General features: G+C 38.5%; 3 protein-coding genes across 5 annotated transcripts in view; 2 read left to right on the plus strand and 1 right to left on the minus strand.

The window, feature by feature from the left end:
* Positions 1-175: 175 nt before the first annotated feature.
* Fam216a (family with sequence similarity 216 member A) lies at positions 176-11,716 on the plus strand. 2 transcript variants are annotated; one of them, XM_063225606.1, is made up of 8 exons: positions 176-430; positions 1,768-1,805; positions 5,251-5,372; positions 7,571-7,700; positions 7,777-7,954; positions 8,888-8,970; positions 10,283-10,348; positions 11,203-11,716. In XM_063225606.1, coding segments are annotated over exons 1-8 (714 nt in total). In that variant the 5' UTR covers positions 176-335; the 3' UTR covers positions 11,205-11,716. The 2 variants fall into 2 exon arrangements, with proteins under 2 accessions (XP_063081676.1, XP_003463023.2); XM_003462975.5 differs by lacking the exon at positions 11,203-11,716 and having other exon boundaries at positions 178-430; positions 10,283-10,738.
* On the minus strand, positions 11,517-21,485 carry Vps29 (VPS29 retromer complex component). Of its 2 annotated transcripts, none has more exons than XM_003462976.5 (4): positions 21,353-21,485; positions 15,841-16,032; positions 12,330-12,565; positions 11,517-12,088 (listed from the first exon to the last, which is right to left on the minus strand). In XM_003462976.5, exons 1-4 carry the CDS (start codon positions 21,353-21,355, stop codon positions 11,971-11,973), a joined length of 549 nt encoding a protein of 182 aa, XP_003463024.2. In that variant the 5' UTR covers positions 21,356-21,485; the 3' UTR covers positions 11,517-11,970. The 2 variants fall into 2 exon arrangements, with proteins under 2 accessions (XP_003463024.2, XP_063081677.1); XM_063225607.1 differs by lacking the exon at positions 21,353-21,485 and adding an exon at positions 21,195-21,337.
* A 188-nt stretch (positions 21,486-21,673) lies between these two features.
* The window catches only part of Rad9b (RAD9 checkpoint clamp component B), a 36,192-nt gene continuing 34,598 nt past the window's right edge, over positions 21,674-23,267 (plus strand). Inside the window, exon 1 of the mRNA XM_063227058.1 lies at positions 21,674-21,698. Within this exon, the coding sequence (XP_063083128.1) occupies positions 21,674-21,698 (25 nt within the window). The remainder of the gene's footprint in view (positions 21,699-23,267) is intronic.

The following is a 23,267-nucleotide window of genomic DNA, read 5'->3' on the forward strand; positions in this document are numbered from 1 at the left end:
GATGTTTGAGTTGTATGTTGACACTCAAGACATGCAATTTGCTGAGGGTCTGGAACACAGGTGGAGGACAACTTTTGTGTATTTACTTCCCTCAACACGTCTTTCCCACAAGATCCCTTCCCAAGTGCAGACGGCGACCAGTACTCGGCCCCCGCCCCTCCCCCTCCCGCGCTCCGGGGTCGCGTTTCTGCCCGTCTCGCGCGCCCGAAGCGGCTCGGGCAGTGTCCGGCGTCGCCCGCTCTTCGCCCGAAGCCCCCGCCTGACGCACGCGTGCTGACGGGGGAGAGCAGGGAGCGCTTCTCGCGCACACAGCTCGTGGTCGGGGCGCAGGGGAGATGCCGGGCCGGGGTCCTGGGTCCGACTGGACAGAGAGCCGCTCTTTTGCGGAGCCACCCGCACCGGTTGGGGACGAGGGCGGCCGCGGCGGCGGGTGAGGTCGGGGCCCATGGCGGGGGGCGGCACCCTGCCCGGGTCGAGACCCCGCGGAGGCGGGCGCGGCGGCTGCCCTCGCCGACAGGTCCCGCCACGCCGCGCCTAGCCGAGCGGGGCCGGGCTGGGGCCCATCGCTGCCGAGGGAGCGCTCGGGGGAGTAGAGGAGGCTTTGGTGCAGAGGCGCGGGACTGCGACAGTCGCTGGCGTGTGTCCGCCTACGCCCAGGGGGCGCTGCGGGAACAGCGGGACACAGCGCCTCCCGCCGCATCGCCGCGAATTCGGGAGCCCAGTCGGGAGCAGGCTCCCGAGTCCTTCAGCCGCTTGCGACCCCTTTTCTGGACGGTTTCCCTGTCCTTCCTTCGCGTGGCCCTGACAGCCGGCGCCGCCGGGGCTGCTGCCGCAAACGTGCCATGTTGCTGTCTGTCATACCCGGTGCCATTGAAGACCTGTTTATCTGTAGCACTGGGGCTTGAACCCAGGGTCTTCACGCTCGGCCACATCCCAACCCTTTACGATTTTCAGGCAGCCTCCCCACGGCCCAGACCAGTCCCAACGTGCCACCCCCCCCCCTTCCCGCGTCTCCTGGGGCGGCGAGATTCCAGGCGGGGGCCGTTATATCCCGTCCCACCGAAGACTGAAAATGGTCTGGGGCCCTGGTTTGTTGGTTTTTGTTACATTTGTTTACAAGTTTCTGTTCTTCACAGTGCTTGATGGAGTCCTGGATCCTGTCAGTAGATCGAGGAATTTATGGTCACTGAATAAATTGCGGGAAGTGGGTTTTAAGAGAAAAAGGACTTGAACAAAATTAGACACATACAGAGCAATTTATATTTTCAGCACATCTTAATTACTCCTCAAAGGATAGTCTTTGCGATACTGATAGCACAGCCCAAGCTACCTACTGAGCTCAAACTAGGAAGCTGTAAAAGTAAAACCAAATCTGGTTTAAAAAATAAATATTTTCAAAAAAAAAAAAGAGCAAGTCTATAGGAAAAGAAAATATTTTCTGGCCAGGTGTGGTGGCGCACGCCTGTAATCCCAGCACTCAGGGAGGCTGAGCCAGAATCGTGAGTTTGAGACCAGCCTGGGCTACAAAGTGAGCTCAAGGCCTGAGCTGCATAGCAAGACCGTGTCTGTTAAAAGTCTCATCTTACTTCAAAAAATAGAGCCATTAGGATTTAAACAGATCTGTAGCAGAAAATTTCCAAGATATTTTGTCTGATACAAACATATGAAGTAAAAAGCTTATCAATACCATTCTTTTTGTTTGAATATATTGTTTAGTACTTACAAAGCTGTCAATTATTACCTGTTACTTCTATCTTTTTAAAACAGATCAGCTGGACGTTCTTATTACAGTTCCAAGGGTACTGGTGAGTAGCACATATGAAGTAGGTAATAGCTATGAATAACAGTTTGCCTGTACTACTTACACAACGCAGTTTTTTTTTTTTGTTTTGTTTGTCTTTTTATCGGTACCAGGGATCAAACTCACGACTGCCTACTTCCAAGGCAGGCACTTATGCCACTGAGCTAAATCCCCAGCCCCTTACTCAGCCTTTCTAAAAAAAAAAAAGAATTTGTTTTAGCAGTTTGAGACAATCTCAATAGATTACCCAGGGTAGGCTTGAATTTGCAGTCTTCCAGCCTTCACCTCCTCAGTACTGGGATTACAGGTATGTGCCACCATGCCAGCTTACTTTTTAAGATTTTCAAAGAACAGTCCCTTTTTAAAAATTAGCAGTCATTTTAAAACTGTTGCCATTCTAAAACTGTTCACAACTGTTGGTTAAAAACCACAAAGAACACAGCCTGGGGCTTATGGGTTGAAAGAAGAAATTCTGAGATAGATAGCTTCAGCGATGATAAAATATATCTAAGTGCTAATATTTTCCTCTCAGTTAAAATAAAAATAAAGGATAAAGCTAAATTCCTCTTCTCTAGTGGAGTCAGGAGACAAAGACAAGCCCTTAAAGGTTTTTTGGTCACTTCTTTTTCTGAAAGAAGGGGAGGTAATTTATTAACTTTAGTGTGTGTGTCTGTATGTATAGTAGTATTTAAGTATTGTTATTTTTAAATATTTTGTTTAAATTCATTCATAAACCTGAATTCACTTTTCTGTCCTTTGGAAAAGCTACCTAGGGAAAAAATATAAACACTTATGTATGTATGTAGATATGCATACATACATAATTTCACAAATAATCTAGTCACTTTTTAAATGTGCTTTTTTTTTTTTTTTTTTTTTTTTGTCTTTTTCCTTTTTATAGGTACCGGGGATCAAACTCACGACTGCCTCCTTGCAAGGCAGGCGCTTATTATGCCTTATGCCACTGAGCTAAATCCCCAGCCCCTTAATGTGCTTTTAAAAAAAAATTTCTTAAGAAAAGACATAGAGATTCCCATAGATCCCTTGCTATGCATAGCCTTCTGTTACTAACGTTCCACACCAGTAGTAGCTTTGTTATCATTGATGAGCTTTTACTAGCATACTTCCTCATCCAGAATTTATAGTTTACATTAGAGTTCACTCTTGGTTTACATATAATGTATTTCATTGGAAGTTTATTTAGATTCCTGAATTACATTAAATGTATCTTTGTTTTTTTATATTTTTAGCTTCTTTTTTTCTGGTACTGGGGATTGAACTCATGACTTTGCATTTACCAGGCAGGTGCTGTGCCACAGGATCTCACTATGCAGTTCAGGCTGGCCTTGAACTCACTCTGTGGCACAGGATGGCCTCAAACTTACAGCAGTTCTCCTCCTACCTTAGCCTCTGAATGCTGGGCTAACAGCTGTGTGAAACCACACCCAACTCTAGTGTTGTGTTTGGTTTTTGTTTTAGGAATTGTAGTTAAATGTAGAAAACAGAAAACAAAATAAGCAAGTCCCAGTACTTAGAAGGCTGAGGCAGGATTGTCCTGAATTCGAGCACAGCCTGGACTACATAGTGAGGTCATGGCCAGTTTGAAATACATATTGAGGGAATATGAATGGTGCATGCCTGTAATTCCAGCACTTGGGAGACTGAGGCAAAAGAATCGTAAGTTCAAGACCAGCCTGGGCTACAAAGTGACTTCAAGGCCAGTCTGAACTACACAGCAAGACCTTATCTCTCACAAAACAAAACATAGTGAGACCCTGTCTTATATAACAAGATACCATTATTGCAATCTAGATATGGAACAAGATAAATTTTATCTTTCAGTATATGAAAGTCAAACAAAATTTCTAAATATGAAAACAAAAAATATTTATATATAGTATTATTCTATACAAGTAAAGACTTTGAAAAGTAAATATCAAAATACTTTGAAATAATTAGCATTGTTAGAGGTTTTATTTTCCTTAGTTTGCAGTTCTACAGTGGATGGTGTATATCTATGTATAATTGCAGGAAAAAAGGGCTAGTATTCAACAAGTGCATGTTTTCCTCTGTATTGCGACTTTAGGTCTTATCCTATTATTTAACAAAAAATACAGAGAATAGTTTTTCTTGTGTCATTTTAGTGTTTTGGAACAGAAAGCCATTTTATATTCTTTTTCACAGATCAACTGGAACAGATCATGTTCCAATAATGACCACATAGAATATAACTGAAAATTTCTGCCTATGCAAAAGAGGAGCCTGGCAAGCATGAGGTCCTGAGTTCAATTTCTGGTACCAAGACAAAAAAAGGACAAAAAACAAAAGAGGAGCTAGGGTTTTATAAATGGGAGACATGATCCTTTCAGCTCCCATACACATATACTACTTTATATTAGGCAGGCTTCATGGTAATGAGTAAAACCCACTTTTTCTTTTCTTTTTTTTTTTGGGGGGGGTGGTATTTTGAAGGTTTTTTTTTTATTATTATTGACTTTGTATTGAATGTATTAATGTTACTGCCAAACCAGGCCTGAGAATCCAGAAAAAGAACTAGTAAAATGACTGCTTTATCAACCCATCATGCAGGATATAAAAACTTGATTCATGTGCATTTTGTGATTTTACAATGTTTCAAAAAATTATAGTAAAAGCTGGAATTTAAATCTGCTGCAGGTCTTCAGATTTCCAGTACAGTGTGCCAATAAATAAATTCTCCTCATATTCATCTCATTTCACTTCTCAATAACATAATGATTTTGAAACAAGGCATATGTATTTTAATTATTCAAACATTCATCCATTAGTTTTCTCTAATTTCTCCAAATTCTAACCAACACATTTTTTTTTTTCCCTTTCCTCTCTTTCTTTTTTTGGTTATAGTTATCTTTTTTTTTTTTTTTGTCTTTTTCATTTTTATCGGTACCGGGGATCGAACTCACGACTGCCTGCTTATAAGGCAGGTGCTTATGCTGCTGAGCTAAACCCCCAGCCCCCGGTTATAGTTATCTTAATGCATATTTCATTTTTTTTAAATTTGCGTTTTCTTAGTAATAAGTGGCACTGTCTTCTTATGTACTTATTGTCTGTTTGTATATCTTCTTTGAAGACATGTCAAGATGTTTGTGTGCTCTACAACCAAAGGGCATGTCAAGGCATCTTGCAATTTACCATCAGATTTAAAATACTCATTACCCGGCCAGGGATATAGCTCAGCAGGGCAGTGCCTGCCTGGCAAACGCAAGACCCCGAGTTTGATTCTCAGTACCAAAAAAGAAAATAGTAAAAAAAAAAAAAAAAAAAAAAAGAAAAAGAAAAAGAAAAAGACTAAAATACTCATTACTATTCCAGGATAATGGTTGATACAATGTAAGTATTTAGGTATTATTAATTAAACTTCTTAAATTTATCATCACCTCTTAAATTCACAATAATATGCTTGCTTACAGATAGAATCAAAGATGGACACAAAGTGAATTTACACATAACCAAGCTGCAAGAAGTATGGAAGACTCCTCACATTCAAACAATTCACATCTCTAAGTCAATGATGGGTGCATCCTTTCTAAAGGTATACCAATGGGGAATGTATGTGTGTGTGAGAGAGAAAGAGAGAAACCTAGGGTCTTGTGCTTGTTAGGAAAGGACTATATCTCTGAGCTATACCTTAATTCTCAAGGAAAAATTTAAATATCAATATTTGCCAGGTGTGGTGGAACATTCCTGTAATCCCAGCACTTCACAAGAACTGCTGTGAATTTGAGGTCAGCCTGGGCTACACAGAAACCTTGTCTCAAAGAAAAAAAAAAAATTTTAAACTGGGAAAAAAAGTCAATATTCTGAAATTTAGAGCTGAACTTTTTTTTTTTTTTGTCTTTTTGAGACAGGACTTCTCTATGCAGTTCAGGCTGGCCTTGAGCTCACTTTGTAGCCTAGGCTGGTCTCGAACTCACAACAATCCTCCTGCCTCAGCCTCCCGAGTGCTGGGATTACAGGCGTGAGCTACCATGCCCAGTTTAGAGCTGAACTTTTTAATAAAGTACTTAACTAGAGGTTAAGTCACTGTTGATTACAAAGTATATACCCAGCACACTATTTAGAAATCAATAATATCTGTTGGGTAAACACATGAATAAATGCAAAGATTGTAGTTTCCCCATCATGAATCCTTTTAGAGTTTTATAATACTTTAGATTTAATGTATTTTTATGTAGGAAGTTCAAGGCTCCCAATGAAAAAGGTATTAAGGAAGTTTTCTTCTAGAGTTGAAAACTCTATAAGATTTTAAAGGACTAAAAAATTAGATGAAGGCAAGTAAAGGAAATGACAACAGAATTTTACAGTTGTTGATTTATATTAGAGGTCATAGCTGTAGGAAACAAGAACAACGGTGTGTGCCTGCAGTCCAATTATTTGGAAGGGTGAGGAAGGAGAATTCATTGAGCCCGTGTGTTCAGGACCAGCCTTGGTAATAAAGAAAAAACAAGAAGAATACTTGCAGTTGGCCATGATGGTACACATCTGTAATCCTACTTAAGGCTTAGGCAAGAGGATAGCCATGAGTTCGAGGCTAGCTTGAACTACATAGCAAGACCCTGTCTCCAAAAAAACCAAAAAACAAAGAAAAAAACTAAAAAGCCAAACAACAAAAAAAGCATAGCTGCTAGAAAGAAGTATCATCTCTAGAGCAATGTGAATATGTGAATTAGTTAATGACTTATGTATACTGGTAAAATTTTCTAGCCAACATTTTGATTTTTATCTGGATTTATTACCTATTTGGTAAACCCTGTGTGTGTGTGTGTGTGTATCATGGTCTCACATTTTGCACATTAACTTCAAAGTCAAAAAGTACACTGCTTAGAATTACTCAGAAACCAACTTACTTTGCCTCAGTATGTCCTACACAGATGGTTACTAGAAAAGGCTACTTCTTTAGTTGAGATTGAGTAGTGGATTCTTTTTATGTATCACATATCTCAGAAATCACATTGAGAATGCAAGATTTGGGCCAGGGACATAGCTCAGCAGTGGCAAGTGTAAGTCCCCAAGTTCGATTTCTGGCACTAAAAAAACAGTAAAAACATAAAAAAGAGAATGTGAGATTCCCCTCTGGAGGTACTTGAGAACTAAAACTTGCTGTTACAATAGATTATTCCTTCCTTGTTCCTCTAGGGTTGTGGGTTCTCAAAGCTCATAGGACATATGAGTCACTTGAGTACAATGGCAAAAGAAGAAACTTTTGTACTGCTTTTTCTTTTGTCTTTTGGAGATAGGGTCTCACTATGCAGTTCAAGCTAGCCTTAAGCTCACTTTTAGCCCAGGCTGGTCTCTAATTTGCAATGCTGCTCCTGCCTCAGCCTCCCAAGTTCTAAAATTAGATGTGTGCCACCACACCTGGCTTATTTTTTTCTTTGTCGCCAAGTTCAGAGATTGAACCCAGTCCTCCACATGCTAAGCAAGCGCTCTTCCACTGAGCTACATCCCAGCTCTTTTCATCTACTTGAGACAGTTTTGTTAAGTTGTTCCAGCTGGGCTCATACTTGGAATTCTCCTGTCTTAACCACCTGACTAGCTGGAATTACAGATGTGTGCTGCCATGCCCAGCTCACTTGCTGTCTTTAAATGGCTATTTCTCTCTCTTGACAGTTACCATAGAATTTAAGTAAAAGGTACAGATGGTACTTAAACACACATCCTTTTGGATAAGAAAGATTGCTATCTCTATTCTCCAACACCGACTGTAATTCCTCTTATTCTATCTTTTAGCATCCAGATCTCACCATGGGCCAGAAGCGTTACCTGTGTAGCATTGCTAAGATCTATAATGCAAACTATCTGAGGACATTAATGAAGGGGCAGTACATGAACGTGATTCAGCGCAGCTCACTAAAGCCAGGCAGGTGACCTCCGTTACTTCCTCCCTAGCTTTCAGGTGCAGTTGAGTCTTCTAACAGAAGTGATTTGTATGGCAGGTGTCCTCATCCATCACAGGAGTCGCCTCAGCTCTCGGTACTCACAGAAACAGCATTATCCCTGCACTACATGGCGACACCAGCGGGAAAGAGAGGACTCTTCCAGCAACACAGCTGCAGCTACACCTGAGATGATCATCCAACACTCTCTTTGGCGGCCAGTGAGAAACAAAGAAGGGTTTGTTCCTTATGAGTTTTTATTTGTTGTTGCAGCTTTTTTTTTTTTTTTTTTTTTTTTTAAATCACTGAGGATTGAACTCAGGGCCTTCTCACTATCCTAAATCCCAAGTCATTTTGAGACAGGGTCTTACTATATCACTCAGTTGCCCAGGCTGAAGTCAAACTTGAGATCCTCCGGCCTCAGTGTTCTGGAGTGTTGGGATCACAGGCATGTACCGCCAGGCCTATTTGGTTTTTGAACTAGAGTCTCACTGTGCAGCCCAGACTTGCCTTGAAGTCATAATCCTGCCTCCACCACTTGAGTGCTGGGATTAAAGGTGTGGGCCATCATACAGCCTGATTTTAAGAGGGAGGAAATCTACCCAATTTCATCTTCACGTTAGCTAAGTGACATTAAAATTCATATTCCCTAATATGTTCATGTTACTAAACTCAGAATAAAATGGACAAAAAAAGGGTCTTTTTTTTTTGTACTGGGAATCAAACTCAGGACCTTGTGCTTGCTAGGCAGGTGCTGTGCTGCTGAGCTACCCCCTGCATACGAAAGAATCTTAACTTTCTCCACTGAGCTGAATGGGAGATGCTACTTCTTTTACAGCATATTTTGTAGAATTGTAAAAACTTCTTGATTAACCAAAAATATAGACTGGCCTTTTTCATTCAAGTTCAAAATAATGCAAGTATTTCTAAAAGGAGAAATATATAGTTGCTTTGCACAAGGAATTACTGTAAAGCAAAAAAGGTGATAAAAAGAGAAAACCTGAGTATTCAAATTGTGCCATAATAGTTTTGCATTGTTCAGTTAGTAACTGTCAGCTGAAATGGTTTCAGGTAATTCTAGAAGCTAATGAAAAGAATTTGTGTGGTCTTCTACATGCATTAGGCAGCAGTTTACTTTGCTGGCTACAACCAAAGTATCTCTTTGTTATAGGTTAAAAATTGGATATGCATCTAAAATAAGATGTAAGTCACTGAAGATTTTCAGAAGACCAAGCAAACTATTCATGCAATCAGGTAAATATGAAATTTTAAAATATACATATGCATTTTGAAAACACTATGTTGAAGAATTATTGAGCCAAATAGTTTCATGTTAAAGACATTAAAAGTTTTGGAATGTGAATTGCTTTGACTGTTTCAGATACAGATACTACTAAAAATATACTAAACATTTTAGTATTTTATGCTTTCATTTACATGAACATGGTGCTTAGAAGCCGAGCTTGGTGACACATGCCTGTAATTCCAGCATCCAGGAGGCTGAGGCAGGATCACTGAGAGTTCAAGGCCAGTTCCTGAACCACTTAGTGAGATTGCCTCAAAAAAAAAAAAGAAGAAAGAAAGAACATACTTCTCAAGGCAGTGAAATTCAAAGCATTTCTTTTTCTCATTTTGGTGCAGTTAGAGATTGAACCCAGGGCTTTATGTGCTAAGTAGATGCTGTCTTACTGAGTTACATCCCTAACCCTTGAAGGTATCAAATGTATTCTAAAGAAACAAACTTACAGTATCAAGGCCAGAGACTTCACTGAGAATAAATCCATCAGAACCCAGATCCACAAACATCACCTTTTCAACTCAGTGAGCTCTTTTTGAGATAGTACCATTTTTGGGTTGACAACACATTTTTGTACAGCATATCTAGTACTTTACAAAAGGCAGATATCACTGATACTATTTTGTTTGATATTCAACAAACCAACAGAAGCAGCTAAGCAGGTGATTATCAACATTTTAAAGATGGAATTCAGACTAATTCAGACTTTGGAAGGATCTGCATTAAGGATCTTCATGTCATAATTATAAAATAGTACAAAATGAAGTTAAATAATTTCCTAGTTATTACTACAGTGGCAGAGAGGAAGTTAGGCCTCTGAATTGACATTCTGTCAGTCATAGCTCTGATGCCAATATCATTGCGATGCCTACCCAAGACAGAAGCAGAAATGCACAGGAAAAAGTAAGTGGGTCCCAAAGAATAGGTACAGAAACCCAGAATAGGGGAAAAGGTCACTATGGCTCCCATGGGAAGAAACTAAAGGACAATGGAGAGACACTGAAAGGCATGACTGACCATTTTAACATCTCCCTGATCAAAAGATTTTGAAAATCTATAGGATTGTGATACTCAGAGAATTTCCTATACAGATCCTTGATTAGAATATAGTTCTGTGAATCTTAAAGAATAAGAGATTTGGGCCAAAGGGAGGTGACTAAAACCTGAAAACTACAGGCAGTTTGTCTTTGCTGAAAGTGTAAGTCGGGTCATGTTGTAAGCTGTATTTTGAACTTCATTTTCAAAACTGACAATCTATCTTTCCTTCAGTTTCTTCAAATGATTCTGGATCATACATGAGTGAAGAAAAAAAGGAAGACGACCTACTGAATAAATGTATGCAATCAATGTCCATTGAAGAACAGGGAGAACATCTCATGTTAACCTGATAGTCTTGTTACTTAATTCAAACAGCAGCTGATACCCAGATATTATGCCAAAGGGGTTATAAATTATGCCCTCTGTGTGTAGGATAGTGTTATTCATCATTAAGTCAATCTGTTTTGGTTTGTTCAGAAACTTTCATAACATTGTAATTGGTCTGATATAGTTCTAGGTACCAGTGCCATTTGTGTAATACAATTTATGCGTAATATGCTTGTATTTAATTTAGGTAAATTGGAATTTTTCTTCTCATTTAAAATTGAATTATTTTTCTTTAAATCTGACAAATGCATTGTGTAATTGTTTCTGTTTACAATAAATCCAAGTAAGGCAACACTGGAATATTCTAAAAGTATTTTCTTGACTGGGCTGAAATATACAGAATTGTATTTGGTAGACAACACCATAACTTGCAAAGAAAGTGCTCGATAAATGTTTGCTACTTGAATTTAAAAACATAAAACAAGTCAAAAGTGGTGGCACATGACTTTAATCTCAGAACTCTGAGAGGCTGAGGCAGGAGGATGGCAACTGGGCAACTCAGCAAGAGTGTGTCTCAAAACTAAAAACAATTTAAAAATTAAAATAATTTAAAAGTCCTGGGTTCATTCCACAGTACTGCAAACAGACAAACAACAGACATCAAATCTGCCTTATCAAAACTTACCACTCAAACTAGATTCAGTTGAAAATAGTTTCACTGAGATGTTTTTGTGATACTGAAGCTCGAACCCAGGCTCACTCTATGACTTAGCTATATCTATAACTCGCTCTCTTTTTTTTTTTTTTTTTGTAATTCTATTTAGAAACAGGGTTTCCCCAAGCAGACCTCAAACTTGTGATCCTCCTATCTCAACTATCAAGCAGTCCAGACTGCAAGTGCGAGTCACCACACTGGCAACGAGAGGATTCTTCACATTATGTATTCAATCTAGTGTGCTTTCCAGCCAAATGATCATGTTTGGTTTGTTTTTTTAAATTTTTTGTTAAACCTTTAAAAATGGTAGTAACAGCAGTATGAAGAACCAGTGCTAATTTAACATGTAAATATGGTATATTATTTGGAAACTAAAACATGCGATTAACATTGTGACACAGAAAAGAGAGCTCTGAAAGGTCATCTCATTGACTTCACTTTAATACTTATATCCACACAGTTTCATTTGGTCTCTAAATTTTTGTTTTTTAAAATTAAACACAGGTTATCAAGAAATTATAAATGAACAGTAAACAGTACTAGAGAAGAGAATGTATACAGAAAGTCTAGATTCTTTCTCTTCATGCACAATTTTGTAATAAAGTCCAAATACCAACTTTGAAGTTACTTATAAGGATAAATTTTTCTTAACATGGGACCATTTACTGTGCGGTACATTTTTTTCATAAGCCATATACTGTAAAAACTAATTACATTCTTATAGTTTACAAGAAGCATAGAGCAGTTATATAGTAGCAGAGAAGATGTATTATATTTTACTGCAAAATATTTATAAAAGCGATGCAGTTGTGTGGCTTTTAAATGATTACTTGAACCAAGGGAATGAAGAACAAACAATCATCAAACAGGCCTGGCTTTAAGACTTTTTGTATTCAATTCGTTCTACTTTCACGTCATCTCCAATTAGCTGATAGACGTAAGTGACCACTGTAGAAGCCTGGATATCCATCAACACAAATGACGGAATAATATTTCTGTAAAAACAAGAAAGTTTATACTAAAAACCATAAGCATTATAAATTTCTAATAAGATAACTGAATATAACAATTTGGACTCAAGAAAAAAATTTGATTGTTACATTAAAAAAATTATCAAAAGATTGCCAAAAAGGATAGAATTATTTAAAAGGTTACATTACTCTTTTTATGAGATGTCATCCATGCAGTTACTAAACTTATCAAAGACCCTCAATTCCTAAATGGTACATTACTTACGTTTCCAAGGCATTATATGCTCCAGTGGCAGAACCTGGGTTAATGTAGAATTTATTTTCATGTTCAAATGCTTCAAATTTGTGTGTGTGTCCTGAGATAAGAATGTCCACGTCAAACTGCCTCTGCAGCAGGGCTAAGCTCGCCATATCTCCCCACGGAATAACTTGATGTCCATGGATTAGACCAATTTTGAACTGTCCCACAGTCACTACTTTCTGCTCTGGGTAATTCAGATTCTAACACAAGAAACAGAAAAAAAAAATGTATTTTAGAGATGGTGATATTCCAAAGTATTGGTCTTTACTCTTATGAACATCTTGATACAGTACCCCACAACAAATACATTTATATGTATTTATTTTCTTCTTAGTATAAAATACTTCACTTGTGCTTAAAGCACAATTATTCAGGCCCTTAGCTCAGTTGCACAGCCAGCCTGGTAAGCTTGAGGTCCAGAGTTCAATTCACAGTACTCCTCACCAAAAAAGAAAAAAACCCAGAATTATTCAAATACAAACTGGAATCTATCAGGTATAAAATATGGGCTCTTTGAGGCCTGCTGTAAAGAATAATTATTCCCCTAAACTTGCGATTTTTCTCTACCTAAAGCACATGACCTGTAGATTCAAGTTATATCCCAGGCTCTAAGAATTACCATCCCTGCTTTATGGATGAGGAAACTGAGGTACGAAGAGATTAAAATAATTTTGTGGTGAAACACTATTTTGCTTAAATGGTTATGATTTGACCTGCACTGTTCTGTTGTTATGCCTCTTTCATCTCAATCCCTCTTTTTTAAAAATTAATTACTTTTTTATTTTTTTAATTAAAGGAAAAATAAAAAATAGCAGGATACATTATAGTAACCTACTTTGATTTCCTATTAACTTGATTTGAAATCCTGTATTGCCCTCACCATCTTGTTTTGACTGATTTTCCTCTATTCTGCTTTGCTTGATAGTACCAAGTTCGAAAGTATAGGTATAACTGTGAAGACAATAAGAATCATTATGATGCCCATTCTGGTTGACTATTATTTTCTCTTAAAATCCTGTAATGTCTCCAATGCTTTGGTTTTATTCTTTACTGTTCAGTTCAATTTTATTATAACTGGCAATTCTCCTTAAAATAGCAAGAGGCAGTATGGTAACCATTGTTGATCACCTTATATTTTGTTTTTACATTATCTATTATGTCCATCCTTTTGATTTGACTGACTCTGTTCCAATATGTCGCATTTGGTTTTACTCTCTTCAAAAAAAGTAGTAAGAACTGTGGGAGTAATAAAACCCAAAATGTGTAATTGTCATTGTTCAAAAGAAAAGAAAGTGCTCTAAAGGTTATAACTGCATATGTTTAAATGTATAAGATAGATAACCATATTACTGAGTGTTTTTTGGATCATTGAACAAAACTGTTTGCACTTAAAAAAAATAATAATAACTTGTCTAAGGTTACATGACTGTAAGTGATGAAGCTAACAGCGAAACTTCTTTGTGGTACCAGGAATCAAACTTAAGACCTTATGCTTGTCTGGCAGGTACTGTGCCACTGAGCTATCTTCCCAGCCCAAACATCTAGATTCTTACAGCATGGCTATAGGGTTTGTGAACTTAGCAAATTGAAAAAAAAAAAAATTCTTGCTAATCAAACTTTTTTTCTTTCTAAAGTACAAAAGACTAAAGCCAGGGCCTTGTGCATGCTAGGCAAGGGTTCTAGTACTGACTAATACCTCCAGGTTTTTTTTTTTTTTTTTTTTTTTGAGACAAGAAACTCATCTTGCAAAGCTGCCCAGGCTTAGCAAGGCTCAAACTTTTGATCCTCCTACCTTAGTCTCCCAAGTAGCTAGGATTACAGGCATGTGCCATCATGCCTAGCCCAAACTGTCCTTAACATGACAGAGACAGAAGTCCCAATATATATTTAATAAAATAGATCTATATCCTAATTATTAACAAGAAGTTTGCCCCTTTTTAGTTCCTTGGTCTTTCAGAACTTCCATTCTACCTACAGTTTATCCAAACTCTTTCTAAAACCCACTTTCATAAAAAGAACATACTATGTCCATTCAGTTTGGTATAAAGGAACTCTATCAAAAGCACTGAGTTAAATACAGCTTATATTCCCAAGAAGTATAAAATTTTTCATAGTGGAATCAGGTTTATCATTCTAAATCATACAATGTTGGCACTAAGCAAGGGTTAAGTCACTTATTCCAATATTACTAAGTGTCAAAAAGGAAAATAATTTCTCAATCTTAATAATAGGCCAAGTTGGGACTTACAGCTCCTAATTTTTTTTCCCTTAACAAGCCAGCTTTGTGAAGGTGTAATTTACATACAATGAAATCACCCGTTTTAATGTACATTGCAAATGCCAAGGGGCATGTAAGATACACAACATTCAAGATACACAACGGTTCTGTCACTTCATCCTGCTCTTGAGAGCCAAGCCTCGAGAAGGGCAGCTTTGGAAGAGCAGTCAGCAGAGGAGTGACAAAACTGGAAGGAGGAAATTCAGAACCAGAAAACTGGAACACGGAGAAGTTATGCGTTAGCTTGACTAGGATACTGAAGATGGTGCAGTAATAAGTTCACAACAACAACAACAACATTAAATGATGCACTACATAAGAGAGTACCAAAGCCCAAAAGGGACAGGGAAATATAGTCCCTAATCCAAAAGTATATCCCTAAACCAAAAATCCAAAATCTGAATTACTCCAAAATCTAAACTTTTTTGTGCGTGCCTACACAATACCAAGAATAGCACCTGGCATCAGGTATCTGGCCATGACCAAAATACAGACACTTAAAAAACATGTTAAGAGCTGGGGATTTAGCTCAGTGGTACAATGCCTGCCTCCCTGGCAAGCATGAGGTCCCAAATTCTATTCCTAGTACACCTTCCCCCAAATTTTACAAATTACCTTCAGGTTAAGAGTATAAGGTGTAGATGGAAAAAAGATAAATGAATTGTATATTTAGATGTGGGTTCTATCCTCAAGACATTCATATGTATGTAAATATTCTGGGCACGGTGGTGCACACCTGTAATTTCAGCATGTTGGGAGGCTGAGGCAGGAGAATGAGAAGTTTAAGCCCAGCCTGAGCAACTTACCAACACCCTGTCTCAAAATAAAAAAGCTTTCAGGGTATAGCTCAGAGCAAAGGTCGCCCTCATCAAAAAATATACAAAAGCTGAAATCTAAAACACTCTGACCCCAAGCATTTCAGATAAAAAATATTTAATTTGTAATGTTGTATTTGGAAAATTTAAGAAAGGAGTGAGACCTTATCAGTTGAGAACCCCTGTCTAAACCATAAGGCTTATTATGTAAGTAAGAATCAAAAAGGAGGGGGCTGGGGATTTAGCTCAGTGACATAAGCTCCTGCCTTGCAAGCAGGCAGTCATGAGTTCGATCCCTGGTACCGATAAAAAAGCAAAAAGACAAAAAAAAAAAAAAGAATCAAAAAGGAAATGAATGGGAAAGGAAAGGGAAATACATCACCTCATCGAAGTCTCCTCTCACAATATGAACATCACCAGCCAGGGTCTTGAGATAGTCATAACTCTCTTTGGTGCAAAGGTTTCCAGTGCAGAGAATGTGCTGAATCTTTCCTGGCACCAGAAGCTTTTTGAATTTAGCTGGCAAGCTGTTACATCGGTGTGGGATATGCAGGTCTCCTAATACCAGCACCAACTTTTAAAGTGTAAAGGTGAGATAAGGAATAATATTAAACATGAGGTCCGAACAAGACATTCTTCTCCCATAACTTCCCTTTAAAGTTAAACTCACCAGACATTCTAGAACCCAAGAGAGTAGAAGTTACTCATACAGTTTCTATCACGACCATTTAAACAAACACAGTAATGTAATGTGTTCTAAATCAATCTTATGTTCTTTTGGTCATAAAAAGTTGTGCATATACATACAGGTAATCTTTTTACTTACCAAGAATAAAATTAAGCATTCCTAACTGATTCATTTAGATATCTGTAAATTATGTTGAATAAAGCAAAAACATAAATGTATAGTACTGTAGTGGGCCCTGTGAAACTTAGAATTCGTGTTATTTTTTGAGGGGAGTATTTTTTTTTTTCTGAGACAGGGTCTCATGTAGTCCAGGCTGGTCCTGAACTCACTATGTAGCTCAGGCTGGCCTTGAAATCCTGCAGAGATCCTCCTGCCTCAGCCTCCAAAATACTGGGACTACAGATGTGCTCTACCATGCCCAGTTTAGAATTTATTTTATTTATTTTGTGGTGGTGGGAAACATTTTTGAAGACTGATAGGGTAATTCATGTTTCTGTAGTTTTAATATAAAGCTTATACATTAATTTCAGAAACATTACTAAAGAGAATTCTTTTTTTTTTTTTTGGTACTGGGATCGAACTCACGACTGTGTGCTTGCAAGGCAGGCACTTATGCCACTAAGTTAAATCCCCAGCCCCAAGAGAATTCTTAAAAATGCGATAAAGAAAAAGAATAACTCTGAATTTAAGCCACTTAACTGTTTAGATAATAGTGGCCGTAATTTATCATTTTTATTATTTCAAACCATTAGTCATACATTACAGTGGATAAAAAGCCTGTTTCCGAGTTTCAAAAGATGAAATTGTGTTTTTAAATTATGACCTTTGATGTCTTTAGTTTGCTTCATTAGAATTCCTTGTTCATTTTTAATTCCTGAATAAAACTGCCTAGCCCTCAATATAGTTCCCAAACTTAAAAAATATTTCCACAATGTTTCATGTTTATTAGAGCACTAACATAGAGAAGTCAGCTAAACAAGTGATGAATTTAACAAGAAGGGTTTTTTCGCAATATAGTCTCAGGTGACAAAAATACATTTTACACTTAAAATATAAAAGAATATAATCTCCAATCTCATAAAATTTCATGATTTGAGAAATATGGTAATATTATTTTAACTCAGTCATTTAACAGAAAATATAAAAAGCTTATTTTAAAATAGTATCTGTCCTATAAAGGATGGGTTTTTTTCATGTTGATTAGTTAGCACCTCAATCCTATATAAAATGGTTTGCATTACAGACATCCCACTCATAAACAGACTGCTCTTTACTTTTAGAGGCCCGGCTATAAACTAGTTTGTTTTATAGTATTGGATAGTTAATATTTTCTTTGATAATATCAAGTGATAACTAGTTTTGCTACCACAGACTTTGTAAATTGGAATTAATCAAAAAACAAAATATGTGAAATTAAAATGCCTAAAAAAATAAGCTTGCTTCATCTGGCAATGAAAACAAAAAGTATGGCAAATGAAAGGAACTGTATGAGAACACAAAAGTAACACACTTTTAAAAGGTGTTAAGCTTCTCATTACACAAGAATAATTTCAACTGATATTGACCAATAACCCATATTGCCTCCACAGAGATTTTAGGGACACCTGTAAGACTAAAACCCACCATGAGTTTCCACCCTCACTGGTAATCAATATATAAGTATGTTGATTAAAGAATAATTTTCATTTTAGAAGGCGATATGGATATGGATTGAAGTATGTAGTTAACAAGCGTAGCTAACATTTGACAAAAAGGTAAAAAAACAGATTTCTGTATAAAAAACCCAATAAGCTATTCAGTCAGAAGGTACTAGAAAGAACATTAGAGACATGGTAGTTTATAATAACTGATAACCTAGATTCTACAAACTACTGTGCATTATCTCCAAGTGCACCCAAGAGTAACAGTCTAAACTATAATTGCACAAATCATCATATAGAAATTATTTCAAATTTATTAAAAATCTTCATACAGAATCCTTTGTTTTCCTGCTGGTGATATTATTACCAGAGAAATATTGTCACATAATGTATGTGGAGGAGTGTTCTTGCTCAAATTGCACACTTAGTAAATCTGGTCAGATGTAGATTATATAGTTCTTTAAGACAGCAAACGATCCTGGAAAGGCAGTCTTGTTAAATTCATATTAAAAACAACCCAAACAAAGCATGGTAATTTGATTATTAGATAGATGTTAAGAGGGTAAGAAACCCAGTCAGAAATCAGCTGCCCAACCACTGTTAGTAGGAGCAAAGAGAAGAAACTTACTCTGTGCCCAGCCTTAGTGGAATGAAGAAGTTGATTGCAGACAGGGGGATGGAAAAAAAAAAAAAGGGTGAAACATGACCAATGTTAAAAGAAAGCAACAAAAGGAAACAAACTAAAAAACAAAAAACAACACCAAATGAATATGCAAAAAATGTTAATGATTTCTGAGTGTTATAAAAGAAAAAGTTAAAAATCAGCCGAATACCAAAAGAACCATTTGCTGTATTTTAAAATATAACACAAATACACTTCTCAAAATAAATTTGCCTTGCCAACTTTTTCTTTTTCCAATTTTTCTTTTGGACACAGGGTCTTACTTTATATAGTTCAGGTTGGTCTTGAATTCAATATGTAGCCCAGAGTGGCCCCAAGCTCAGTAATCCCAAGGACTGGAGTGCTAAGATTATAGGCATTTGATACCATGCCCAGCAATTTTTCCTAATCTTGTTCTCCACACTGACTTGCATCACTTTTCCATTGAGATTTTAAAATATTATATAAAATAATTTAGATTTTTATGAGACAATCATCAGTGGCAGCTTATAGACTAACAGTTTCTGGATTCTTGAGGTTTAATTATCTCTCAAGTAAATTGATTTTAATTCTCTTATACTCAAAAGTTCTAGTAATTGGGTTGGGGAATTTAGCTCAGTGACATAAGAAGCGCCTGTCTAGCAAGCGCAAGGTCATGAGTTCAATCCTCATTACTACCACACACACACAAACAAAACCCAAAGTTCTAATAATGATAAACTATGCTGTGTTATTTTTTTTTAATTTTTTTTTGTTTTTTTCTTTTTTATCGGTACCAGGGATCGAACTCACGACCACCTGCTTGCAAGGCAAGTGCTTATGCCGCTGAGCTAAATCCCCAGCCCCTGTGTTGTTGTTGTTGTTGTTATTATTATTACTGTTTGGGTCTTTCTTGGTTCCAGGATTTGAACTCACAACGTCGCACTTGCCAGGCAGGTACTGTGCCGCTGAGCCATATCTCAGGCTCCAGTGTTTTTATTTTTTACAGAGAATGTCAGACAGTACCATAAATACAGGATCCAGTAATAAAAATATCATCTAATGATGAAGACAAAGATAATAAAAACCAGCACATTCATCCAGTTAAAATTGGACCTTCTCCATTTCTAAATTTGCTGCTCACATTGTTTGGACACTGCGCCTCTGAAGTACCTCTGAATCCTTTGCTAAGTAAATGTTTTTACATATAAAAGAATTGACTGATGCTAAATTTCACCCAATTCTTTTTCATTACAAAGAGTAATGTTGCTGTACAACTAACCCTAATAATGTGTTCACCTCTCAAAACTTCAGAAACACGAATATGGAATCATGGCAAGTAATTACTTCTTTTCTCTTGGACAAACGTATTTGTCCAAAATTACTGCTAACTAGAGTCTCTTTGGAAGAAAGAAAAAACCCAAAGAGATTAAAATATTTAAAGAAGCCAGGCACAGTGGCAAATACATGCAATCCCAGAACCCTGGGAGGCTGAGGCAAGCGGATCTCAAGTTCAAACCCAGCTTGGGTGACTGAAGAGAAATCATGTACGGCTGGGGATTTAGCTCAGCTGCATATGCGCCTGCCTTGCAATCGCGTGGCCTTGAGTTCAATCCCCGGTACAAAGTAAAAAAAAAAAAAAAAAAGAAAGAAAAAAGAAAAGAAATCATGTATTTTAAATTTTTAAAATTTTTTTAAATTTAAATTTTAAATTATAAATTTAAAAATTTATAAAAGGGCTACAGATGTAGCTCAATGGGAGGGTCTGGGTTTTAACCACCAGAACTAAGTGGGAGAAAGAAGTATGTACTACCACAAATCTTTGGCTGTTACATTTATGTATAAGCTACCTCTTGAAAGGTAATACTTGTTACAGAATATTAAAAATGCAATAGACGCCTATCAGTGACATAAGTTCCTTAACAGTTTACCACCACCATCACAACCAGAGAGCGTTCTTTTGGAAACAGCTGACTTTTTAGAAGGCCCACGGCACTTTCTTGGGGGGAGCACTTTCGAATATCACACAGCTGTGAGCCCTCTTCAGCGGCAGCACCGCAGATTTTATGCAGGAAGTCTCAGGCGCAGCAATTTACTAGGAGGAGAGGGGGGTGAAGGTTTGAAGCTAGGTGTGTGTGGGGGGGGGGGTACTGGAGAATGGGATATACAAACCAACGCTCCCCAAACACCCTTAGGTACTAACATTAGTCCTATGTCCAACGAAACGCACAAATTCACAAAAATTTCCAAACACTTTCAAGGAAATTCATACGCCAGGAAGGAATCTTGCTGGAAGAAGTAGCAGCATCCAGAAGAAACCAGGAGCCCTAGCATTTGATGCGCTAACCCTGGCCTCTGCGCGCACACCGCCACATTCCAGGGGTGGCCGCACTTCATTTCAGAGGGAAGAAGGGAATCCTTCCATTTCCTCTCTCTGGATGGCAAACTTAAATAGGTAGCGAATTCTCCTGCTGCTTCCCGTTTTGCATCGTCAGGCCAGCTTTCGCAACGTGGTGTAGTAACCAGTACTTCCCAACCAGCAAAAACAACAACAAAAAACCTATTTGTTGGAATGAAGTAGGGAAACGTGTGGAAATAGAGGACTGTAACCATTTCCTAGGGACGCTCCAGTTAGGCTCGAAAGCCTTCCCCGGGTCGGGCGTGAAGATCCCGTGACAGCAGAGTAGCTGGGAGGGATCCCACTTCCTCTAGGTCGTCCTCCAGCCCTTAGGGAAGGCTGCGGGAACACGGGGCACACCCTTCCCTACCCCTCCTCTCTTGGGCCTTCCCCAGGCAGGAGCCTCGGCTGAGCCCATTAGGGCTTCTGAGAGCCAACCACGAGCCTTGATTCTCCTCATGGGTCGCAACGACACAGCGCCCCAGCTGAAAGCCAAGCCTCTATCGTGGTTGCTGCTGAGGTGCTCACCATCCTGTCACCCGGCTCGGCTCAGTCACCACCACTGCTGCCGCCCTCTTCCTCTGGCTCCTTTTTGACCCGCCCACTGCTCCCACAACCAATGAGAAACGAGGTCGGCGGGTGACCGTCCTACGGAGGCCCGCAATGGGCTTTTCCTGCCGGAAAGCGAAGCTGTGTTTTGGAAATTAGTGAAAGCAGGATTGAAGTAAAAGGAATGAGGTTAAGAAGGTTCCGGAAACGGGACAGGGGGAACACGCGGGCAACATCCGGGTACCTGGGCTCTTTGCGCTGCGGCGCGCCCTCCAATCCTGACTTTAGGCACCCATAGCCATGTTGAAGTGTGGGATGAGCGGAAGTCAGGTGAAAGGTGGAACAAACTCTCTCGCCTTCCTTTGTAGATTTAGGAAAACCTAAACCACTAAGCGTTTCTACCGTGGGTTTAACCAGCTTTGTTTCTATTCACAACAACCGAAGACCCGAGGCCTGGCCACAGTTAGCTCCCGGAGAGCGCTGCAAACCTCAGGCAGAAAGAGAACGGCCCAGCTCCTTTTAGTTTTAAATTTTTAATTTGACTTTACTAGCATTACTTTACGTGTGTGTGTGTGTGTGTGTGTGTGTGTGTGTGTGTGTGTTACACTGAGTTACAACCCTCACTATTCTTTATTTTGAGGCAGGGCCTCACTAAGTTACGATGTTGCCCACGCCAGGCTCGAACTTGGCAATTCTCTTGCCTCCGCCTTCCATCTCCTTTTATTTAACCGTAGTATTTAGTGTGGGTGGTGACCATGAAATGAGTCATAACATCAGATCTGAAATTTGGGATGCTCAGGACTTGTGGGGAGGAATTGGGAAAAAAGCAGTTGGTTAACAGTAAAAGTATTTTCACGCACACCAAAAAAACAAATCTGGGCCGGGGGTTTAGCTCAGCAGCTAAGTGCCTGCTTGGTAAACACGAGGTTGTGAGTTCAATCCCCGGTACAAAAGAAAAAAACAGAAACCTTTTTTTAATGTCAGACTCTACCATTTTTAACTATATGTAATCCCACTACTGGGGAGACTGAGGCAGGAGGATTATTGTGAGTTCGAAACCAGCCTGGGCTACCAAGTGAGCCCAAGGCCAGCCTGAACTACAGAGTGAGATCCTGTCTCAAAAAGACAAAATATGTATCCTTAAGACTAGTCGTTAAATCAAAATCACTTTAAAGATCAACTTCCTCATCTGTGGGAAGGGACTGCTAACAGCACCTTAATAAGTTTTGTAACAGGCATCAAATAAGAATGAATGTAAAGAACTCAATGATAATGGGATACATGACACTTTTCATTATAAACAGTCATCTAAAATTTGAGGTTAATTCGGAAAATATTTAGAAAAGCAAAAGCTTTCTACAGATTATAATCTGAAAATGATCACTGAATGTATTTTGTGGCTGGCTCCCTCTGTGTTGAGGACAGATTGAGACAGTATTAATTAATGAGCAGGAAAGGGAAACATAAGCTTTCCATAGTTGCATGTTCTCAAAATACTAGGGTGTTCCCTTTTGCAGTGTGTACCTTATTTGCAATAAGCACTTATTTGTGTGATTGTTTAATTTTGTTTCCTTCCCGGACTGTAAGTGCTGTGGGGGCAGGAACCTTTCTGTTCTTTGCTCTAATCCTGTTGCATTTGGTTATACTTGAACAGAGTCAGTGCTTAGTAAATATTCACAGGATGGGGCCAGGGATTTAGCTCGGCACACAAGCACCTGCCTGGCAAGCATGAGGTTGTGAGTTCAATCCCCGGTACCAAAAAAAAAAAAAAAAAATCACTGAATGAATGAAAAATCTGCATTAATCCAGGAAAAATTGAATATAAACTGGAGAAAAGGACAGATGCCTCTAATTTTTAAAAAATGTTTATTTGTGTCATCCTGTCTTCCTCAGA

The sequence above is a fragment of the Cavia porcellus genome, unplaced genomic scaffold, assembly GCF_034190915.1.
Source record: "Cavia porcellus strain 051 isolate PalLab524CR breed Dunkin Hartley unplaced genomic scaffold, mCavPor4.1 scaffold_16, whole genome shotgun sequence".
Classification (NCBI taxonomy): Eukaryota; Metazoa; Chordata; class Mammalia; order Rodentia; family Caviidae; genus Cavia; species Cavia porcellus.

Coding starts and splice junctions, on each gene's coding strand:
- Fam216a (XM_003462975.5), top strand. CDS start 336: ATGCCGGGCCGGGGTCCTGGGTCCGACTGGACAGAGAGCCGCTCTTTT. Junction 5,373..7,570: donor TGGGTGCATCCTTTCTAAAG/GTATACCAATGG, acceptor TCTATCTTTTAG/CATCCAGATCTCACCATGGG. Junction 7,955..8,887: donor CCAGTGAGAAACAAAGAAGG/GTTTGTTCCTTA, acceptor TCTTTGTTATAG/GTTAAAAATTGGATATGCAT.
- Vps29 (XM_063225607.1), bottom strand. CDS start 21,284: ATGAGGAGAATCAAGGCTCGTGGTTGGCTCTCAGAAGCCCTAATGGGC. Junction 12,566..15,840: donor TGAGAGGAGACTTCGATGAG/GTGATGTATTTC, acceptor TTCTTGTGTTAG/AATCTGAATTACCCAGAGCA. Junction 12,089..12,329: donor GCATATAATGCCTTGGAAAC/GTAAGTAATGTA, acceptor TTGTTTTTACAG/AAATATTATTCCGTCATTTG.